A 22,111-nucleotide genomic window follows, 5' to 3' on the forward strand; every position below is an offset into this window, starting at 1 on the left:
AGGCTCCATTCATGGTAAGAACCCTATTCAAGTGTATCATTTTTAATCTTTTATACCATTTTTGAATGTACCTTTTCTATGTTTAGATATGCTTAGATACACAAATAATTATCATTGTGTTACAATTACCTAGAATATTCAATACAGTAACATTCTGTAAAAGTTTAGCCTAGGAAGAGTGGGCTATATCAGATAACCTAAGGTGTCATAGGCTATACCATCGAGGTTTGTGTCTGTACACTAATGATGTTTACACACAGTGAAATCATCTAATGATGTATTTCTTGGAATGTATCCATGTGATGCATGACTGTACTAACTAAAGCAATACAAACTATCTTATTTTATGGCAACCATGTGAATGTTTCCAAATACATGAGGAGTATGACACAATTCTCAAACAGTGACAAATGTTAATTGTCTGAAAAATGATTTGGATGAATTAAAGAATGGCCTTCGTATTCACAATTCACCATCAGTAGTGAAAAATAAGCAGAAACTGGATGTATTTATAACCTTATAAATAAATTTAGTAATTTATAACTGTATTATTTAATGTACCAATTTTATTAATGTACTATATGTTACTGTATTATTTTAATAATTTATTATGTAAATAAATTTATTATAATTATTTCTATTATATATTATTATAGCTATTATTTTATATATAAATATAGTAATTTATAAACACATCTGTATGCATATTTACTCCCAAAATTTCAATACAGTAATTGTCAAATATACTAATGTATCAAAATAATAACATGGAATTCGAATTCTAAGAACTTTGAAAATTCTCCTATTGATTACTTAAGAATAAGAAATAAGCTTATTTCAGTTATTTTCCTTCTTTATTGACCATCTCCATTGTTTTCTTATTAAAGGCTACCATATTAATAGCATTTTGTCAATATGTCTCAGCAACAGGGGCATAATTTTGGCCTAATTCCATGCATTTCTGGCCTTCATTACCTTGAGGTCAATATATTATGCAGTGGTTAAGGACACAGGGGCTTGAGTCAGATTGTGTCTTTTCAAATCCATGTTCTACTATTCATTTGGTGTGTTTGGTGAGCAGATTACTTATTCTAGTATCTATTTCATCATCTGTAAAACACAGACAATACTAACACCTACCTTACAGGATTGGTTTTAAGGTTAAATAAAAATTATTCATGAGAAACACCAAGCACAATTTTATAACAATAAGTGTTTGATAAATGACTGTATTTGCATTATTATTATTTACTTAATATTACTAATTGTTATACCTACCTGTTAAACCTCTGATAATTTTCTAGAGGAGGAGGAGAAAAAACCGAATCAAGTAACTTAGAATATTTTGAAAATTTCTAGAAGAAATTGTCTTTTGGATATGAATTACCTTCTGGAAAAAAGTCTGGTGTTTGTACATGCTTGGAAGAAGGTACGCATAAAGGCGAAGAACATCAGATTCTTGCCCTGAGGAAAGTACAACATTGACCTTCCTTGCCCAAGAATGAATGATTAAAAAGTTGAAAAGGTGTGCTTGTAGATCGTTCAGGCCTTCATCTGCAACTATCAGGAAATATGGGTAACTCTCCTCCAAGAAACGTCCCCACTCTTCTGATAAGCACCCCGAAAATGTTGTTCGAACATCAATGGTGGTATTCTTCTGAAGATGAAGAATTAAAGCAGTTCTCAAAGAAAGCAGCTCAGGGAAGCTGAAATAGGCATACTCAGCATCCTGTGGAGGAGGAGGTGAAGTACATTTTATTTCAAAATTATCATTTCATCATTTAGTTGGTTAACACATCATTAAAGGCATTGAAGGAATAAAATCCAACAGTTTTGTTCTCTCTGATGGTTGGGGAATAGACCCTTAAACTCTTGACTACCATCTTACAGATATTTACCGAAAAAAATCGCAGTTCGGATTTAAATGCATGTGTCTCCTTTAAGCAGGCACTTAATACTTGGAGCTTATCACGCTTACCCTTCCCGCTTTCTAATTCTTTTCCTCTCCAATTTCATTTCAGAAAGAAAAAGAACAGAAGGCAAGTGGTAGATATAAATCATCTGTATCAGGAAGCTGAGGTGAACCACTGTGTTCTAGAGGACTGCTCCAGGTTACTGCAACCCTCCTTAAGCAATAGAGATTGTCTCGTCATAACAAAATTAGGGCAGCCAACTAGATTGTAAACATTAGATTGGAAAACTAGCTCTTTATTCAAAACATGGCTGGCGAGCATTCAGCCATGTTCAGAAATGTAACAATAATTGGGACTGCAAAATGACTGAAAAGACCCACACCAAAGCTCTTTACCTTTAGATATAGGATTAGGAAGGGTGGTTATACATATCTTTATTTGAAATTGTTAAAAACTATATTAATTATATTCATAATAAAAGAGCAAACCAAAAATAGTCTTATTTTGGAAATACCTAGAACAAACCATAATAAAACACTGATTATTATTGTTAGAGACTGGGTCTCACTCTGTCACCCAGGCTGGAGTGCAGTGGTGTGATCATGGCTCACTGCAGTGTCGAACTTCCGGGCTCAAGTAATCCTCCCACCTCAGCCTCCCAAAGTGCTGGGATTACAGGCATGCACCACTGTGCCTAGCCAACAAAGCATTATTAATGACTGTCCCCAGACTCAGATATATTTTCCTCTGGGTTCATATAAATTGCCTGCTGAGTTTTGAAAACAGAAGTTGTTCTCAGAGCAGGAGAACTAGAATCCAGAGTTTAACTGGGCTGCTATTGAGGAGCTTTCTTATCCTCTCTCATGATCCCGTGTGTCCTTACAATAAAGTTCTCTTTATTCAAATAAAATGTAATCTCAAGTGTGGTGATTTCTGAATACTGAGATTGTGGGTAATGTTTTCTCTTCTTTTCTTTCAATTTTCTGAACTTCTATAGATACAATTTACTTTGTAATAAGAAAAAAATATATAAAATAATTTAGGAAATTTTAGTTTTAGTTATCATATTATAAAAAAGAACTCAACTGTCATGTTACCTCGAAGAAAACTATGGTGAATTGTCCTCCTTTGCTAATAAGATCCACAAGATAGCGTTCAACCAGATAGAAGAAATGGAGGTTCTGCCCAGGCTTAAATGATATCTCACAGATACATGTGATAAGTAATGAATCCCCATCAATCAAAAAAAATTCAGATTCAACAAAATCATTGAATAAACTGGAATATCTAAAATGAAAAACAGTTAAAACAAAAATCACAGACACATTAAATCATGTTCCAAAAAGGCAGCGTTCTTATTAGCTCATTATCATTATCATCAATAGCTAAATTTGCTGAGTTGTCTCATGGCAGTGTCTACACTAAGGCTTTTCAAATATATCTACATTCACAACTATCCTTCACAGGAAGAAGGCAGGATTATCCACATTTTAGGCTCAGAGAGAGCAAATTATCCAAAGCCATATGGCACAGCCTGATTGGACCACGAATCTAGTACTTGTACCCTGCATATAAACCTAAATTATATATATTTTCTGCTTAATCAAACTCAGCCCCTTACAAGTGGATTCACTGATAGCTATTGACAAATGAAGCAAGAGGAAACTGTTTCCATTTACTATCATACAGCTCTGAAAGTGCTGTGTTGAACAATCATATATACATATATAGTAGTGTACATAGTTCTATATACTGTTATATATAATACTCCATAATACATAGATACACACTGATATAAATACTGATATATATACATACACTGATACATGTATACTACATATTCAATAAATACATTAGAAAAATTTGTGAAAATTTGTTACTATTTGAAAAAACTCTCAAACCGTGTAGCCTACAAATACAAAAAAAAAAATTTAAGTTAGCTATGTCATGAATGCATAAAGTATATGTAGTCTATTTTAGCATTTACTGACATAAAACATACACAGATCTATTGTAAAAGTTAAAAATTATCTAAATTTATGCACACACTTATAGACTATACATGGCACCTGTCAGAGCTGAGAGAAATGTAATAAATGTTAAGCTGCACTATTAAATCATAACTGCATAAAATTAACTCTAGTATATACTGTACTACTGTAATAACTTTGTAGCCACTTCTTGTTGTATTGTGGTGAGTCAGCAGTTCTTCTTCAGTAAATTTCTCTCCAAACACAGTAAAAAGTGATCTCTCAAGGTTCTTGCGTATTTTTCATCATGTTTATTGCAATATCATAAACCCTAAATAAAACCATGGAACCCATATGAAATGCCACTAGTGATGCCAGAATGTTCCCCAAAAGCAGAGCAAGTTACGACATTACAAGAAAAAGCTGAATTGCCTGAGGTGTGTCATAGATTGATGCTTGCAGTTATAGTTGCCCACCACTTCCAGATAAATAAACCTAATATAAGGACCATTGTAAAAAATTTTTTTAAAGAAATTAGTGAAGGCATTGTTGCAGCAGTCATAAAAATCTTGCATTTTTTTTTTTTTGTGAAAGACCTTTTTATCTCACATCAAAAATAGAGCTTTTATGTGGGTGTGGGATTGTCTAAAAAGGCGTATTTATAGACTCTAATATGATTCAAGAAAAAGCAAAGTAACTATAGGACAAAGCAAAAGGAAGATGAAATATCTAAAGCTGGAAAATTTAATGCCAGCACAGTATGGTTTGATAATTTTAGAAAGAAGTTTGGCTTGAAAAATGTCAAGATAACAAGAGAAGCAGCTTTATCCAACTAAGAGACAGAAGGAAATCACTGAGGGGAAAGGATATTTGCTTGAATAGGTTTTTTTAATGCAAATGAAAATATTCTGGAAAAAAAAAAAAAAACCAAAGTCACAAAGAATATTGATTAGTACAAAAGAAAAGTGAGCACCAGGATTGAGGGCAGGAAGGAATAAGCTAACTCTACTGTATTGTGCAAAGGCAGGTGGTTTTATCTTCAGGCCTGTCTTTATCTATAAAGCTGCCAATTCCTGAGACTCGAAGGGAAAAGATAAACACCAGCTGCCAGTCCTTCAGTTGTACAACAAAAAGTCCTGGACAATGAGGACACATTTTCCAAATTAGCTAAATTGATACTTTGTCCCTGATATCAGGAAGTCCCTTGCCAGTGAGGGACTGCTATTCAAAGTTCTTTTGATATTGGACAATGTCCTTGGCCACCTAGAACTCCATGAGTTCAACACCAAAGATGTTGAAGTGGTCTACTCGCCCCCAAACAAAATGTCTTTAATTCAGCCTTCAGATCAGAGTGTCATAAGAACCTTCAAGGCTCATTACACACAGTAATCTATGGAAAGAATTGTCAATGCTATGAAAGAGAAGCCTGACAGACAGAATGTTGTGAAAGTCTGGGGGGATGGCACCATTGAAGATGTCACTATTGTTACGATCCACTCCCACTTAATAAACACATTTTTGCTTCCTTATGATTTTCTTAACTTTCTATACTAAGACCAGAGAAATAAGAGGGCAGGCAGAGCCTTTGAAGGCAGGTTTTAGAATTTTCTCTTCATCCTAGAATCAAATATTAGCCATTGATGAATTTTAAGCAGGTGGCATTTTGATGGACTTTGCATTTCGAAAAGACTAGTCCAGCTACAAGATAGACAATAGATAGGGTGGTTGCAAACTTCTTGGTAGAGCAGAGAGAAAGCTACTACAGTTAAGTTTTGGAGGAGTAAAAAGTCAAACACAATCCTTTTGCAGTTCATAAATGTGATGATTGGGTTTTCATGTGTATGTGTTGGATGTGCCCTACTAACCCTTGTTACAAAGTTATCTCATTATCTGTCTGGCATGAATTTAGAAAAAAATATATAAAAATAAATTAATTAACAATAATTTTTTAGAAGTTAAACATGGATTCTCAACTGCTATAGTTGTTCAGTGCCCTTAACCCCTACATTGTTCAATGGTCAACTGTCTATACATCAGTATAAGGCCAAATAGACATACAGGGAACATGATATATGATTTCCCATCTTTATTACTGTAGTAATACTCACTCAGCTTTTGGCATTTCATTCAAAATTAACTGGGACATTTGCTGTGAAAATGTTGTAAGAACATTTCTTTCTAAATTAAAAAAAAAAAAAGAGAGAAACAGAATGGGTTATTTTTCAATTGGTCCTTTTTACAGGCGCTATCATTTAGTTATTGTTCAAGAAAGTAAAACAGTAATGTGGTTATTTTAATTCCATTAGATCTATGTAGTTTACAGAGTAACATTGTTTTATAATCTATAAATATTTTAAGTGGAAAATTACCCATTCTTGCTGCTGCCTGTGCCTCCAACCTGAACTGGCAAGTATTAAAGTTAGCAAATATCTTTTACTTTGGTATCTCTAAGTGGCAGTTCTTAATGAAAATGGCAGTCCTGCAAAAAAGAAAAGATAATGAGTCTTTATTCAACAAGTATGTATTGAATAACTACTAGATGTAAAGCAAAATATTAGACACAAGGAATACAAGAATGAACAAATCAACATTGCTGACAGCTCTCACAGAGCTTAAAGATAATTATTAATCAGATAATCATAGAAACAATGGAACATTGCAAAAAGGACAAAGTCAAGAGGTCAGAGGAAGTTTCCCTAAAGAAATAATGCTTGAGCTGAGTTCTAAGAAATAAACAATAATTAAGCAAAAAGAGAGAAAAAGTAGCATTTCTGGCAGAGGAAATATCAGAATATCATGTGTAAAAGCTCAGAGGCATGAAGGGTTGTGGGTAACACTGATTCCAGAAAGAAGCCAGTAGGGCTGCAGTGGAGACCATCCAGGAAAAGACTAGAGAGGACTAGAGAAATAAGAGAGCATGCAGAGCCTTTGAAGTCATGTTATAGAATTTTCTTTTCATCCTAGAATCAAAAAGTAGCCATTGATGGATTTTAAGCAGGTGGTATTGTGATTGGCTTTGCATTTTGAAAAGATTAGTCCAGCTACAATATAGAAAAGAATAGGATGAGAGTAAGCTTCTTAGTAGAGCAGAGAGAAAGTTACTGTGCAGGAGAGTAATGATGATAATTTGATGTAATATAGTTTGATGGTAGCTGAGATAATGAAGCTGGAGAGATGTGGATCTACTTGAAGGACATTTAGGGGATAGTTTGACATAATTTGGAATTGGATTGGATGTGGATGGAGAAGAGAGGAAAGGGGATTGTCCAGGATGACACAAGATTCTAGCTCAAGTAACAGGATGGATGACTAGGCCATTCCCTGGGCTGGGAATTTTAGAACAAGGCTACATGTCAGGAAAAGATTATGGCTGCATTTGTGAACCACCTGAATTTGACTTGCTTTCAAGATTTCCCATAAGCCATGATATGTAAGTAGTAAAATACACAAGTTTAGAGGACAAATACAAAGTCTGGACTAGATTTGAAGAGGTGAGTAAACAGTATTAACGGTAAATGAGGCCATTGGTGTAGATGAGCTTGCTTGGCCAGGGAGAGACAGCATCATGGGAGAAGAGTACTAAAAATCCACATTCGAAGATACTAATACTTAATATATCAAGAGAGGAGGAAGAGTCTGCAAAGATAATAGAGAGGAAAATACTAAAGAGGTAAATGAAAATGCACTTGAGCATTTTGTCATGGAAACTAAATACTGAGACATTTGCCATTCAATATGTTAGGGCTGTGAAACAGATAGATAGGTAGATACATACATGATTTATGGATAGATAGTAGATAGATAGTTTGATATAGATAGATAAAGATAGATGATAAATACATAGATAGAGATAGATGATAGATACATAAATACATAGATAGAGATAGATGATATAGAGAGAAAGAGAGAGAGAGAGAGAGATGGATGGATAGATGGATAGATACATAGATATAGATAGATGATAGAGAGAGAGAGAGAGAGATTCCTATTCCATGGTGATTAACCATGCATATAAACATATAATGGTGATGCACATGCTGATGTTAAATATTACAATAACAATGCAAGGAAGTATATGACTGTAATGACAAATAAGTTTAAAGAAAAATGCAATTACTGTGGGCTCGGATGTTTAGGGACACTTAAAGAAGACACGAGCATAAGTATGGTCTCTCACTCACCCAGTTACTGTCTTATTTCAAAGATTATAGAGTATCTACACTTTACCAAACATTGTACTTGCTGAAACATATGCAAATACGCATGAAGCATGATTCTCTCCTTGTACAACCTGGGGTAGGTTTAAAGATAACTAAGTCACACTTACATCTAATTTGCTGTGTTCTGGCAGAAATGGCACAGGAAGCCATTAGAGAATTGAGAGTTCCTAAATCAGAACGAAGGGATCAGGGTCCTGTGTTCTGAGGTTTCAAGAGCAGGTTGAAAAGATGATGAAGACTTACAAAAGAATGTTGGGGAAAGTGAGAGATATAGAGATTTACTTTTCAGGTAGCAAAATCAGCATCAGTTGAATGCAAAAAGTTGCAAAACTACAAGAAAGTTTGAGATCCTATGGGTTGTTCTACATGGCATAGGGCAGGGTGACTCATTGGAGATGATATTGGAAAGGGAGGTAAGAACCAGACACTGGTCTTGTGCCCAGGTAAGGAGACTAGGTATCTTCATAAAAACTCTCTGTCACCCATTTCATGCAATCCTCAACCTCACTAATTGTGCACTGGCCATACTATCTTTCTTCAACTCTCCAAATTGTACCAAGCTCAAATGGAAAAAAAATTGGTCAGTGAGAATTGAACAGGCAAGAGAGAATTAACCCCAAGTATATTACAGAAAACTTCAGAAAGTATAGCGTCAGATTTTACAAGATGAAATAAGTTAATTTACAGGTTGCCAGATGGTCACCATGCTTCTAGAGTCTCAGGAATTTTTTTATGCCACTCCTAGGACAAAATCAATATGTAACCATTTCATTTATTAAGTAGTTAGATACAAACAAATTAATAACTATTTATGTCCTGACAACTTAGAAATTGTTTTAAGAAATAATATATAGAGAGTAAAAGGAATAATACAGTTTTTATAATGAAATATAACTATGACTGAGACGTGGGTACCTGTTAAACCCTGTAAAACTTTTCAACAATAACTATGGTGACAAAATAAAACTGCCTTATGGGCAATTCCTCCTTAATTTGACAATCAAGGGATTCTATAGCCTGCCTATGGAAAGTCTGAGATCCTACAGGCTGCTCTACATGACATAGGACAGGGTATGTAAGACAGGGTGTGTAAAGCCTAATAGGCTTTCCTCTTACATGCCCTACACTAAAGTAGGCTTACACAACCTAGGCGTTCCTCTTATATACCCTCTAGCTCCCTATTAACTCTGCCCCAACACATGCACGCCCTAACACTTAAACAGAATTCACAGTCATTATCCCCACTTCTCTGTTATTTAAGGGAGAGACATGCTAGAGATCCAGCCACCTGTAGTAACTGATTATTGAATACTCACACACACACACACACACACATTAGTACCAATAGACATTTGAGGCACAAAAAAAAAAAGCAAAAATAAGAAACCAGATGAATAAGCATGATGCAGAGACAGAAAAGACCTTCAAAGTTTTCTAATTACTGCTTTCAAAGAATTAAAAATATTTCTCATAAAATAATAACAGGCTGCTAGAGAGAGAAAGAGAAAGAGAAAGCATGCAAGTGTTCATACACATTTAAAACATAATTTTACAAAGAAGAAAGTCATGTGCAGAACAATAAAATGAGCATGATGGAATTTTAAGTCAGTGATCTGGAGGGTTAAACTCCAGGAAATTTTGTAAGGGATAAAAGTAAAAGACAAAGATATGAAAAAATTCTGAAAATACTAAAATATACAGAAATAAGTCAGTAAGCTCTTCCTCCCCCTACTAGTAATTCTAGTAGGAGATAACTAAGATTCCAAAATGAGTGGGGATAAAAATAATCAAAGATATATACTTAAACTAATATAACAATATTAGACCAGAACTAAAGAACAACATAATATGTTCAGATTGAAATGTTTCTCCAACTACTGAGTAGAAATAATGACAAAGAGAAAACTACACCTAGGCACAGGTTGTTAAAATTGCAGAGCTCCAAGAATAAAGAGAAAGAAAAGGTAAAAAGAAATGGAAGTCAGGCCATATGAGAACTAGTTTAAGGCATAAACACTGTTGGCTGACTACTTGCATTTTAATCTTGGTTCTGAAATATACTATAGTTCTACATGCTTAGACAGATATTTACCATCTCTGAGTCTCAATTTACTTATCTATAAAATTGGAACAATAATATTACTCACCTCTGATTGTGTTTTCAGTCTAATTAAATGTATGAACTGATGGATATGAATTGATTAAAATAATGCGTGGCACACAGAACTAATTAAAATAAGCAACATTCCTGGATGTTTTGATAAAATAAAGCATTTTCAAATTTCTAAAAGGAAAATAATTTGAACCTAGAATTCTGCATCTAAACAGTGATTCGATTCATGGAGAAGGCAAAAAGATGTAATTAGACTTTTAAGAAGTCATAAATTTCACCAACCATATATCCTTTTTAAATGTTATGTTCTGAAATACATATGCAGAACATGCAGGTTTGTTACACAGATATACATGTGCTATGGTGGTTAGCTGCACATATCAACCCGTCATCTACATTTTAAGCCTGGCATGCATTAGGTATTTGTCCTAATTCTCTCCCTCCCTTTGCCCCCAACTCTCCTACAGGCCCCAGTGTGTGATGTTCTCCTCCCTGTGTCCATGTGTTCTCATTGTTCCACTCCCACTTATGACTGATAACATGTAGTGTTTGGTTTTCTGTTCCTGTATTAGTTTGCTGAGAATTATGGCTTCCAGCTTTATCCATGTCCCTGCAAAGGACATGAACTCATTCTTTTTATGACTGCACAGTGTTCCATAGTGCTGCAATCAACATATGTGTGCATGTGTCTTCATAGGAGAATGATTTATAATCCTTTGGGTATATACCCAGTAATGGGATTGCTGGGTCAAATGGTATTTCTGGTTCCAGATTCTTTAGGAATCGCCACACTGTCTTCCATAATGCCAACTATATATCTTAAATGATAATTTTATTTAAAGAGATAATACAGAAAATTGGGGAAAACTCATCAAGAATGAAGACAATCAAAAAACAATGAAACTCTGCATGATTTAGAAAAGTTAGGGGAAGTGATAAAGAAAAACAAGAGAACCCATGGTACTTCAAATTTACAAAAGTCTATTTCAAACAGTAATTTTAATAATATAGAACTCCATGTCTAAGCCTAGCAATTCCTAGATTGCTTCTACACTGAGTAATGTGTACATACTCATAATTTTGTCACTGCTGTTTACTTCTTTTTTACTGTTGAGTCAACATAAAAACAAATCACAAGAATCAAATCAAATATTTTACAAACTGCTGTAAAATATGATAAACCTTGACAGTAGGAAAATAATAATATAATTAACCAATTTGGCAGTTCACAAAGGGATGAATGAAAGAAAAATAAATATGAATGCTAAATTCTTCATCTTTCACAGCAGGAAGTCCAGCAATAGCATCTGAAGACAATATATGAAAAAAATAATGGTTTATGGAATCAAGAAATTATCCTGCTTTTCTTCTAAGTACTGCACCATTGCAGTACCAAAGAGTAGATACAAGAGCGATTCATTTCTATAAATAATGCAGCTAATAAACACAGAAGGAATGAGAGAATATCACCCTTTTACAACTCCTAATGAATTAACAGATCTTAGTATTTTTAAATGATAGCACAACAAAAATAGAGGCAAGTGTCTGCACCGTCACTGAAGTACTGTAGTTCCCCCAGCCAAAAAAAAACAAAAAACAAAAAAACAAAACTTGGGAGGCCAAGGAGGGCAGATCACCTGAGGTCAGGAGTTCAAGACCAGACTGGCCAACATGGTGAAACCCCATCTCTACTAAAAATACAGAAATTAGCTAGGCGTAGTGACAGGCACCTGTAATCCCAGCTACTTGGGAGGCTGAGGCAGAAGAATCACTTGAACCTGGGAGGCAGAGGCTGCAGTGAACTGAGATCAAGCCACTGCATTCCAGCCTGGGCAACAGAGCAAGACTCCATCTCAAAAAAAAAAAAAAAAAAAAAAAAAAACCTGAATCTGATCAAAACGCTAGTAGTAATGATTAATTTACAAGAAGTTTAGAGGCCAATAAAATATGTTAAATGACACCACAGGGATTAGGACACACACACACACCCAACAGGACACACACAAACAAAAACAAGCAATCATGAGACCACACATCTTACAAATGAATAAATTAAAAGGGGATGAAGAAATTGCAAAAACCTTATAAGGCTTACCATCCAATCACAGTAGTGTCTTAACCATATTCTGATTCAAACAGTCTTAAGAAGGAAGAAGAAAAGGAGGAAGAGAAATGGAAAAGAGAAAAAAGGAGGGAAGAGGAAAGGTGGAAAGGGGAGGTAAAGAGGAAAAAATGGGGGCAAGGGAAGGGAAAGGAAATCATGTATTCTGCATTGGAACAAAATGGTGGAGCTACTTGATGAAAGGCATCAAGCTCCTGAAACCCTGCCTGGGAGAGCTGGTGGGTTAAAAATGGCTTCCAGTACCCGGTATAACCCTCTCCCTTTGAGTGTGGGCAGGACCTGTGAATTTAATGGCATAGTCTCTTTAATGATTCGGTTATATTATGTAAGACTTCATCATAGTAGACTAGGGAGATTCCCCCAAAGAAGGCTTATACCTTCTTAAAGGTGTAAGCCACCTTGGTGTGAGAAGGCCACTGTAGCTAAGATCTCAGAGTGAAATCTAAAGACATGGGAATCCCCAGCCAACAGCCAGGAAGAAAGCAGGTAACCTCAGTCCTTTAGCTGCAAGAAACTGAATTCTTCCAACAACCCGAATGAGCACCCATGGCGTCCCGTGAGACTACCGCTCTGACAAACACCTTGATTTCAGCTCGATGAGATGCTGAGCAGAGAACTCAATTTACCCATGCCTGGGATTCTGATCCATAGCAATTGTAAAATAATAAACTTGTAATGTTTTAAGCCACTATACCTGCCCTTTGACCAGGAATAAATTATTCTGTTACTGGAGTAAGAAATAAATTTCTATTGTCTTAAGCCACTGAAATGTAAGGGCGCACAGAAATTACCTGGAGGATCTTATTAATAAATACAGATTCTGATTCTACAAGTCTGGAGCAGGGATTGAAGGTGGAAGCCTCTTGCTGCTGTCGATGTACAGGTTTTACTGGCTGTGCTCGGATATGATGTCCCTTAATTTCTCCTCAACCTCCATTACCCAGCTCCCACCTTTGAAGGGGACTCCTTAAATGCCTAAGCACTCCTCTCTCTCTCAGACTTCAGGCCTTTGCAGCGTTCATCAAGATTGTCCTTTCCTCCGCCCCTCCCCACGCCTGGCCTCCCAGGGCCAGCAGAGGGCCTGTGCACCACTGCCTTGCGAGCCCAGGAGACTCCTCGGCTTCCCGCGCCCGGAGCCACCTGCGCCACCTCCCTGTCCGGTCCGTTAAAGAACACCTTGAACTCCCACAAGACAGCTCCGCCCCAGGCTCTTCCAAAGGGACATCCCCGGCTCCTCACCGCGGACTCAGGACCGGCGGTGTCCAAAGACCCGCGAGCTGCGCTCCCGCGGGGAAGGAGTGAAACAGACACCTAGTGCAGAGCCCAGGTGGAAGCTCCAGGTTACCCCAGCCCTGGCCTAAGACTGGGCGCTCTGAGCCACCGCAGCCCGTCTTTTATGCCTGCAGGAGTTTCGGTTTCCTTTCTCCTCTCGGAAGCACTTAGGTTTCAGTTTCCCTTCAGCACGAATTAGGCGAGGCACATTTGTGGAAAGTTTAGCATCCTTCCCTTCAGTCAGAATCTTAAGAAAGGGAGCATGGCGAGATGTTAGTTAAAGGGTATGAAGTTACAATAGCTAGGAAGAACTAGTTCTGGTATTCTATTTTGCAGTAGGGTGTGTATAGTTAACAATAATGCATATTTCAAAATAGCTAGAAGAGAGAATTTTGAATATTCTCATCACAAAGAAATAGTAAAGTTTTGAGCTAATGGATTGGCTAATTATCCTTTGATCATCACACAATGTATACACATGTTGAAACGTCACATTGTACCCCAGAAATACGTGCAATTGTTATGTGTCAATTAAAAATAAAATGAAACTAAAAAAAAAATAAAACCTTAGAGAGACAAAAGCAATAAAAATGGGCTTTGGAATTTGGGCATAAATATAGAGTAAATTCAGGCAGAAAAATTTGTAACATCTCAACAAGATAAAATCAAGAAGAGTTAGAATTTAGGAATAGATAAAATGTAAAAGACACTGTGGAATCTGAAACCCCGCAATGAAATGGTAGATCTTGCTGCTTCCACTTGTATGCAAAAAGAAAAAAGAAAGTATGTAACAATACATGAACTTTGAGTTTCTGTTATGAGAAGCTGATGATTACTGTTCTGCATAAACTGTAATTGGTACTTTCATGGGCCAAGAATCAACATTAAAAAATAAATTGAAAATGCAGAATGGTCACATTTATTTCTGCCTTAAATTGATGAAATGTTCTCTTAATTTTTGCCTGTTGATACTTGCAATGTGGGTTTCAATACTCATCTCCTTTCCTTTCAGTGTCGTAGTATGCTTGATTTCATTAATGCTATAAATGTGCAAATATATTGGAAATAGAAGAGGGTGAGGAGGAAAGACAACAGTGAATTTGAGTAATCACGGTGATAAGAAGCTACAGGCTGCTTTGTCTACAAGGAAAGGAAAGAGCCAAGAAGCTACAGGCACTGCTTCACAGGGAACACAGAACACAGCTAGTAGTGAATGATACTTTGTCTTGTGAAAAATTAGAGAGTCAAGTTGTTAAAAGAGGGGGATATGGGGAAGGAGGACATTTCTCACATCCATCAGGCAATTACTTGTTTATTCATTTGTTCAGAAATTCACGTGTTTGTTAGTGATGAGATTAAGAAAGAAAATAAAAGAGTCTAGAATTTAACACATGATTTATCTTAAATCAGCCAATATTCCTGTCTCCTTCACTGTGATCTCTGATGTACCTGCCTGGGGTAGGCTGCATGATACCCTGCACTCCTCCCTCCAAAAGAGACCAAAATCCTAATTCCTGGAACCTATGAATATGGTAACTTTCATAGCAAAAGTAACTTTGCAAAATAGATTAAATAAGAATCTTTAGAAGAGGAGATAACCCCTTACCCAGGATTATCCAGGTGGGCCCAAGGTCATCAGAAGGGCCCTTACAAGAGGGAGATGAGTTCGAGAGGGCGATGTGATGATAGAAACAGTCAGTGACAGAAGGTGGGGACACTACACAGATGGCTTTGGAAACAGTGGAAGGGACCACAGGCCAAGGAGTCAGTTGGTCTCTAGAAACTACCAAAGGCAAGGAAACATTGTTTTTTTCTACAGCCTCCAGAAATCAGCCCTGATAACACCTTGACTTCAGCCCAGAGAGACTGATTTTGAACCTCTGAGCTCAGAACTGTAAGAGAACAAACTTGTGTGGTATTAAGCCACCAAATTTGTGGTAATTTGTTACAGCAGCCATAGAGAACTAATAGAGTATTATGAACTATATTGTAGGAAATGAATAACATATTTGCAAACAGCAGAAATAATGGATTGTGTTATAATAAGAGGTAGAATTAATTCAGAAGGCTACTATGTGCTAAGCAATATGCTAGTACCATATCAATGATCACAGCAAGTTCATGAGGTGTGTACTATGATTTCTGTCTCTTCTGTAGACAAGAAAAATAAAGCTTAGAGGGATAAAACAGCTAGTAAATTATACTAAGATTCAAAACTCTGTCTAACCCAATGGTCTATCTACCATATTCTCTATTACATAAATTCATCAAATGCTTCAAATTCTACAACTGAAAGTGTTTCAACTAGTGGACAAATGATTTTATTTTGCTTAAATTATAAAGTTTTTTAGAACATATGATGTTCCATGGTTGTTTTGAGTTTCAGTGACTTTGGATTTATCAGATGAGGGTTCAAGGAAACCTTGACTCATCCTCTTCAATTTTCCACCCCAAAGTATGTAAACACACAGAAACTTTAGACTGTTTTTTCTTTTTTGCTTCAATAGCCTCCTCCCATGACCACACCCTGGACTTTGTTCTGAAGCTTGAGAGTCACATAATTTAATTTTCCTTTTAGACCCCTCCCTTTATGCCCTGTACTTTAACCTCTCAGTACCCCCAAATGTCTGTCCTATCAGGGTGAACTCCATGAGCCAACACTTCAACTCTCCTCTTAATTAACATGTTCAACTGCTTGAATCCACTGACTTTCCTCTACACTTGCCTATGATTTACTAATCCTGATTAATTCAAGTTTTCTTTTCTTTTTGATACCCGGTCACCAAGGGGAATGACCCAGTTTTGATCTTATCAAATGTATTGTTTAACAACACAGCTGATACCTTTTTTCTGTTCCCCTCAGCCTTCTGCACATTTCACAATGACTGTTAAAATTCAGCACTTTACCATTCTCAAGTCTTTTAAATGACAGAACATCTCTTTTTTTTTTTTCAAGGAGAATTCTCTTCAACTTTCTGATAACTCCATATTCCAGTCTCACACAGAGTTTAAGCAGAACACACAGCATGCCACTTACCCACAATATAACTAGCCTTCTAGATCTGGGTTTGGATCTCTCCTCAAGCATCCTAGCCCATCATTCTTCAGTTTGTTGTGTATTTTTGTCAACTAATCTCTTTGTCAACTAAAATATAGTGTTCATTCCACTAATAGGTTCAATTAGAATCTATTCAATTGAATATATTCAATAGGTTCTAACTTCCATTTTCAAACAATAACAAAAATGATGTCATGCTTGATTTCAACCCTTCTCTTTTCAGCATGGTGCCCTGTAGTGGTCTTCACTCATTGGCTAAACTTCTTCACCTCCCTTCAAATTTCTCAGGCCCATTGGCCTAAATCTGATCTGGAACTGCTCTGTCAAAGATATCCAATGAGGAACCACTGACTGACAAATCCAAACAATGCTTGTTTAGTCCATGTTTGATTTACTTGCCTCTCTTCAGCATTAGAAAGATAGTTTGTACTAGTCCCTCTCTTCCAAAGTGCCTCATCTCCCTTGATTTCAGTTACAATCTTCTCCTTCAAGTCAATTTCTTTTTCCACCTTCTATCTAAGGATTGGTGGAATCATCACATAGCTACTGCTCAAGTTGGAAACCTGGGAGCCATTGTTGCCTCCTCACCTCCCTCAAATCCCAGTAAATTCCAACTCCTAACACTTACGGAATCTCGAATCTCTTGTCTCTTCCATTTTTCCAAAGGCTAGAACAAGCTTCATCATTTCTAATCTGGACTATTGAAACAAGCTCTTCACCTTCTAACTCCAATCTGTCCCTCCAATTCATTTTCTACTCTGCTGCATTTTTCTTAGCATGTAAAACTGAGCACATCAAGACCCCATTAAAAAACACTTCAATATATGCTCATTGCTTCCAGATTAAACTTTCCTATCAATACTTCCTCTCTTCTTAGAACACTCCATATAGCTTATTCACCATCTCTTCTCTCCATTGGTGAGGGAATGATTCCCACCCTAGGGTTAAGGGATGGCCAGACTCATGGCACTTGACACGGGAGATTGACAGCAGTTTATTAGTCACATGTCCTCCCAGCCCAGGAAGGAGGAAACTATGCACCACACAGAGCCACACCGGGATGGAACTCAGGAGCAAAGTAAAAAAGCAGGGACTATGGGAACCAGGCTCTGCAATTACCAAAGGATGGGAGGAAGTTCCCTGTTTCCCACAGGAGGATATGATTGTCTGATTGAATAATTTTGCTGGATGACAAAACAGTGAAATCCAAAAGTTAAGTGCAATTGGTAGGGCTGACAGAGAAAGATCTAGGTGGGAAGCCTTTGGAGCTGGGTGCACAGTATATCTGGTGAGAGCCCAGAACTACTGGTTAGGTCTTTGGGACCCCAAGAGCCTCAAAGGAGCCTCAACTTTCATATGAAATTTTTGTACCTTATAATACAATACTTTTCTATCCACTTAAAATTTGATGATGTCTGAGATTTTCTGAGTGTGGGAGGGTTTTCCTGGGAAGCAAAGCAGGTACTTGACCAGGAGGGAGAGGATCGAATAGTGAGACAGAAATCAAGAACATGAAATTTAGAGGTGCCCCCATTATGACCAATAAAAACAACTGAGGGACTCCTGTGGCACTGGTATAGGGAGTGTGAGTCCCCAGAGGTTGTGAGTTTACATTAATCAATGCAGGCATGTAGCAGTGGTGACACCCACCAGGACATCTATTTGCCACACTGTAACTTTAATAAGAGCTCTTTGAATTGTCTGTTAGGCCTCTTAAACTGACTGGTACCAATATACAGGCAAGGTGGAAGTTCCACTGAATGCTTTTTTCAAGAGCCCAGTGTTATACATTCTGAAAAGTGAAATGCACCTTTCTCACATTTATTAATGTCTAGAACTCCAAAGGGGATAAGCAATGTCCTTGTGAGGGCTTGTATTATGGCCTTAGTATGTCTAGAGGTATTTATCGCCTTAATTTATATTTTGGGTATCAGTAAGAAAGGAGATTTCCAGAGTTTTTTACCCCGAAGGAAGGAACTCATAGGACATGGCCCTAGAATGGCCCAATAATATGTAACAGCAGACAGATTGGACCAATTCTCAATGAGGGCATCTAATGCTGAGATGACTTTCAAAGTTTAGCCAACTGTGCTGATGCTTGGGTTCTATCCTTTTTCTGGTTAAAGGATGGAAAGTTGCCACATTCCATTGAGCTCTAACACATACGGTGGTGGTGATTCCATTCATTAAATCTATGAACTCCCATTTCTGTTCACTCAGTTGATCCAAGAGGCTCACCAGGTAGTGTGGAGGCCTTCTCCAGCAATGTGACATCTGGCAAGAGACTCAGGACAGGGGAAACCACCTTTTTCTACAAGGGAGCTATGCCAGAGAGCCCAAGTTTGGCTCCATCCTGCATCCAGGAGGCCTTGGTAGCGGAGTCAGGCCATGGAGTGTTGCTTCCATGACCAAAGCATAATGGGCAATTGGATAGAAAAGGTCACAGGCTTGGGGACTGTGAGAGCCTCTGTTTTCAAGAGAGTCCAGGATGTGGCCAGTAAAATGCCAACACAATGGTGTACAGTACAGGGCTGAAGAAGGGCAATATTTTGTATCAGAAGTCCACGGACAAGTTATAGCCATCACAGGTGATTCAGAGAATTCATGAGGCATGAGAAGAGGTTGTTAAAGCCACCTCTACAGTGAAGAAGTCTCTGAGGGCACTAACAGAGATGCCTGCCCATTTCAGTTTGGACAGATTTTATAGCATTTGTTGGAGGGACCCCTCTTTAAGGTGGGCTGATTTGCAAGTAACAGCATCAGCAAGATTAAATAAAATTTGTAAATGTGGAATATGTTGCCTCCAGAACTCAAAAGGAATAAAAGATGTCAGAGAGGGACAGTTATGTTCCTCTGCTCATCTTGACAGCATCAGAGATGGAGTAGTCCTCAGTTCACCAAATAATTTTCAGGAATTTAACCAAGGTGGCAGGGTCTTACACTTATGCATGAACCAATGATCCATCCCCTTTTCAAAGCTCCTTTATGAGTATTTGCATGTCTTGAATGAGTGTCCCAAATGAACTCTACGCAGAGGAGGATATCATCGATGTAATATCGTACCTGTGCTTCTGGAGAAGGGTTGAAGCAGTTAAGATCTTGCCTGAAAAAAACTGTGTGCAACAGAAGGCTGCTGAGGTATCCATGGGTGGCCTGGTAGAGGTGTATTATGTTCCTTCAGAAGTGAAGCCAAACTGCAGTCAAGAGGCTGGTGAAATACTCACTGAACAGAACTTGTTGGTGAATTTATTATAGCAGATTTTTTTTTTTTTTTTTTTTTTTTTTTTTGAGACGGAGTCTCGCTCTGTCGCCCAGGCTGGAGTGCAGTGGCCAGATCTCAGCTCACTGTAAGCTCCGCCTCCCGGGTTTACGCCATTCTCCTGCCTCAGCCTCCTGAGTAGCTGGGACTACAGGCGCCCGCCACCTCGCCTGGCTAGTTTTTTGTATTTTTTAGTAGAGACGGGGTTTCACCGGGTTAGCCAGGATGGTCTCGATCTCCTGACCTTGTGATCCGCCCGTCTCGGCCTCCCAAAGTGCTGGGATTACAGGCTTGAGCCACCGTGCCTGGCCAGCAGATTTTTTTTAAAACAAATTTCTGGTTGGATAGAATCAGTAACTTTTTTTTGAGCACTATGTATGAAAGCCTTAAACGGGCCCACAGCATTAAGTTTGTGAGTTCATTCTTTATTAATGAACATTATTAATGAACATTAAGTTAATTCTTTCAAGGTTTCAGGCCATGGCAAATTGGGCTGTTACCCACTGTTACCATATTGTTTTAGCTTTGATTTTTCTCTGACTCCAATGTGATTGTTGTTTCAAGAGCTTTACCTGACATGTGGCTTTGTAAGAAAATTCAATACTGCTATTTCTCCAGCTACAATAGGTTTTTACAAAGCCCAGATAATTGCATGCTTTCTTAAAATTAGGATGCCAACAATTTTCTTTTTTTCAAAGAGAGTTCATTCTCTATTAATTTTGTTTAGGTTTGAATTGTGTAGCCATAACTTCAATATTAAATTTATAAATCAGAAATAAACCTATGGTATTAATAAATTCATATGTGTATCTATGAAAAAGTGATTATGTCAATAACAATTTATTTACAGAAACAAAGAACATTTCCTTGTTTAAGAATATATTCAAACAAAACCACAGATGCAGGTGTAAAATTAAACTGAGTATACTTCATCTGTGATATATCTGCCACAGGCTTTTTCAACACCTGTTGACCAGTCAATGAGAGGAAACATTGGGGTCTCAGGATATGCCAGTTCTGTAGAAATTCTTTCCCCAAATAGTTATGAACAAACTGCTTGGCCAACAGATATACAACAGACCTCAGGATTTTAAGTAGCAGAGCAACTGTCTTCAGTGGTTGGCATTTCTTAAATATTTAAATCCTTCTTTGGTTCAACAGCTGATTTCCTCCTTTGTCCTATTCTTTGCTATCTGTTTTCCCAGGGAGTGACAGCCACATCTTTCCACATTAGACTTCTTGGATAAGAAGCTTCTCAAATTGTCCCACAGCAGTCCACAGCTGTCCAGTGGTGACCTCTTAGCTTGCAAGTTGAATATCCCCTTTGACAAATACCTCTATGAGGCATGTATAATGTAAACTTTAAGAGAAACAAAACACTGTGCATTTTTAATTATGTCAAATAAGTCTTAAAGCCATTTTTAAATATTCAATTATTTTGGTAGATTTCCCTTTTCCCTTTAGTGGAGAAAAATAAATAAAATAATGTAGAAAAGCAAAGTGTTTCATCTAGTCAACATGTTATCCTTTATTTCAACTCAATTTAAAACATTAAAGCCTTCAGCCATAAAAAAGATACTTACATTTTTAAATAATGCCTTCATAGTGTAAATGCAAATAATTTCTTCTTCTTTCCATTAGCATTCAGTAATGAGTTTTTACTGTGCAATATCACTTTAAATGGTCTCTATGACCACTCCTACCAATAGTGTAAAAGTGTTCCTATTTCTCCACAGCCTCACCAGCATCTGTTGTTTCCTGACCTTTTAATAATTGGCATTCTGACTGATGTGAGATGGTATCGAATTGTGGTTTTGATTTCCATTTCTCTAATGACCAGTGACAATGAGCACTTTTTTGTATGTTTGTTGGTTCCACAAATGTCTTCTTTTGAGAATGTCTGTTCATATCCTTTGCCCACTTTTTGATGGGGTTGTTTTTTTTCTTGTAAATTTGAATGTAAATTCCTTCTACATTCTGGATATTTCTTGTAAATGTGAATGTAAATTCCTTCTACATTCTGGATATTAGATCTTTGTCAGATGGGTAGATTGCAAAACTTCTCCCATTCTGTAGGTTACCTCCTCACTCTGATGATAGTTTCTTCTGCTGTGCAGAAGCTCATTAGTTTGATTAGATCCTGTTTGGCAATGTTGCCATTGCTTTTGGTGTTTTAGTCATGAA

The 22,111-nt window shown here is 37.2% G+C and overlaps 1 protein-coding gene and 1 non-coding gene across 2 annotated transcripts in view; one reads left to right on the forward strand and one right to left on the reverse strand.

Moving 5' to 3' along the window:
* DDX60 (DExD/H-box helicase 60) overlaps positions 1–13,759 on the reverse strand; it is a 104,067-nt gene extending 90,308 nt beyond the window's left edge. Inside the window, 5 exon segments of the mRNA XM_010384440.2 lie at positions 1,388–1,729; positions 3,011–3,200; positions 5,992–6,061; positions 6,253–6,362; positions 13,578–13,759. Coding sequence (XP_010382742.1) covers positions 1,388–1,729; positions 3,011–3,200; positions 5,992–6,061; positions 6,253–6,256 — 606 coding nt within the window. The 5' untranslated portion in view covers positions 6,257–6,362; positions 13,578–13,759.
* Positions 5,681–5,783, forward strand: LOC115896289. Its single transcript, XR_004056191.1, has one exon. It is a non-coding gene; the product is annotated as a small nucleolar RNA U13 (small nucleolar RNA).
* Positions 13,760–22,111: the final 8,352 nt, after the last annotated feature.

This window comes from Rhinopithecus roxellana, chromosome 2 (assembly GCF_007565055.1).
Source record: "Rhinopithecus roxellana isolate Shanxi Qingling chromosome 2, ASM756505v1, whole genome shotgun sequence".
Lineage (NCBI taxonomy): Eukaryota > Metazoa > Chordata > Mammalia > Primates > Cercopithecidae > Rhinopithecus > Rhinopithecus roxellana.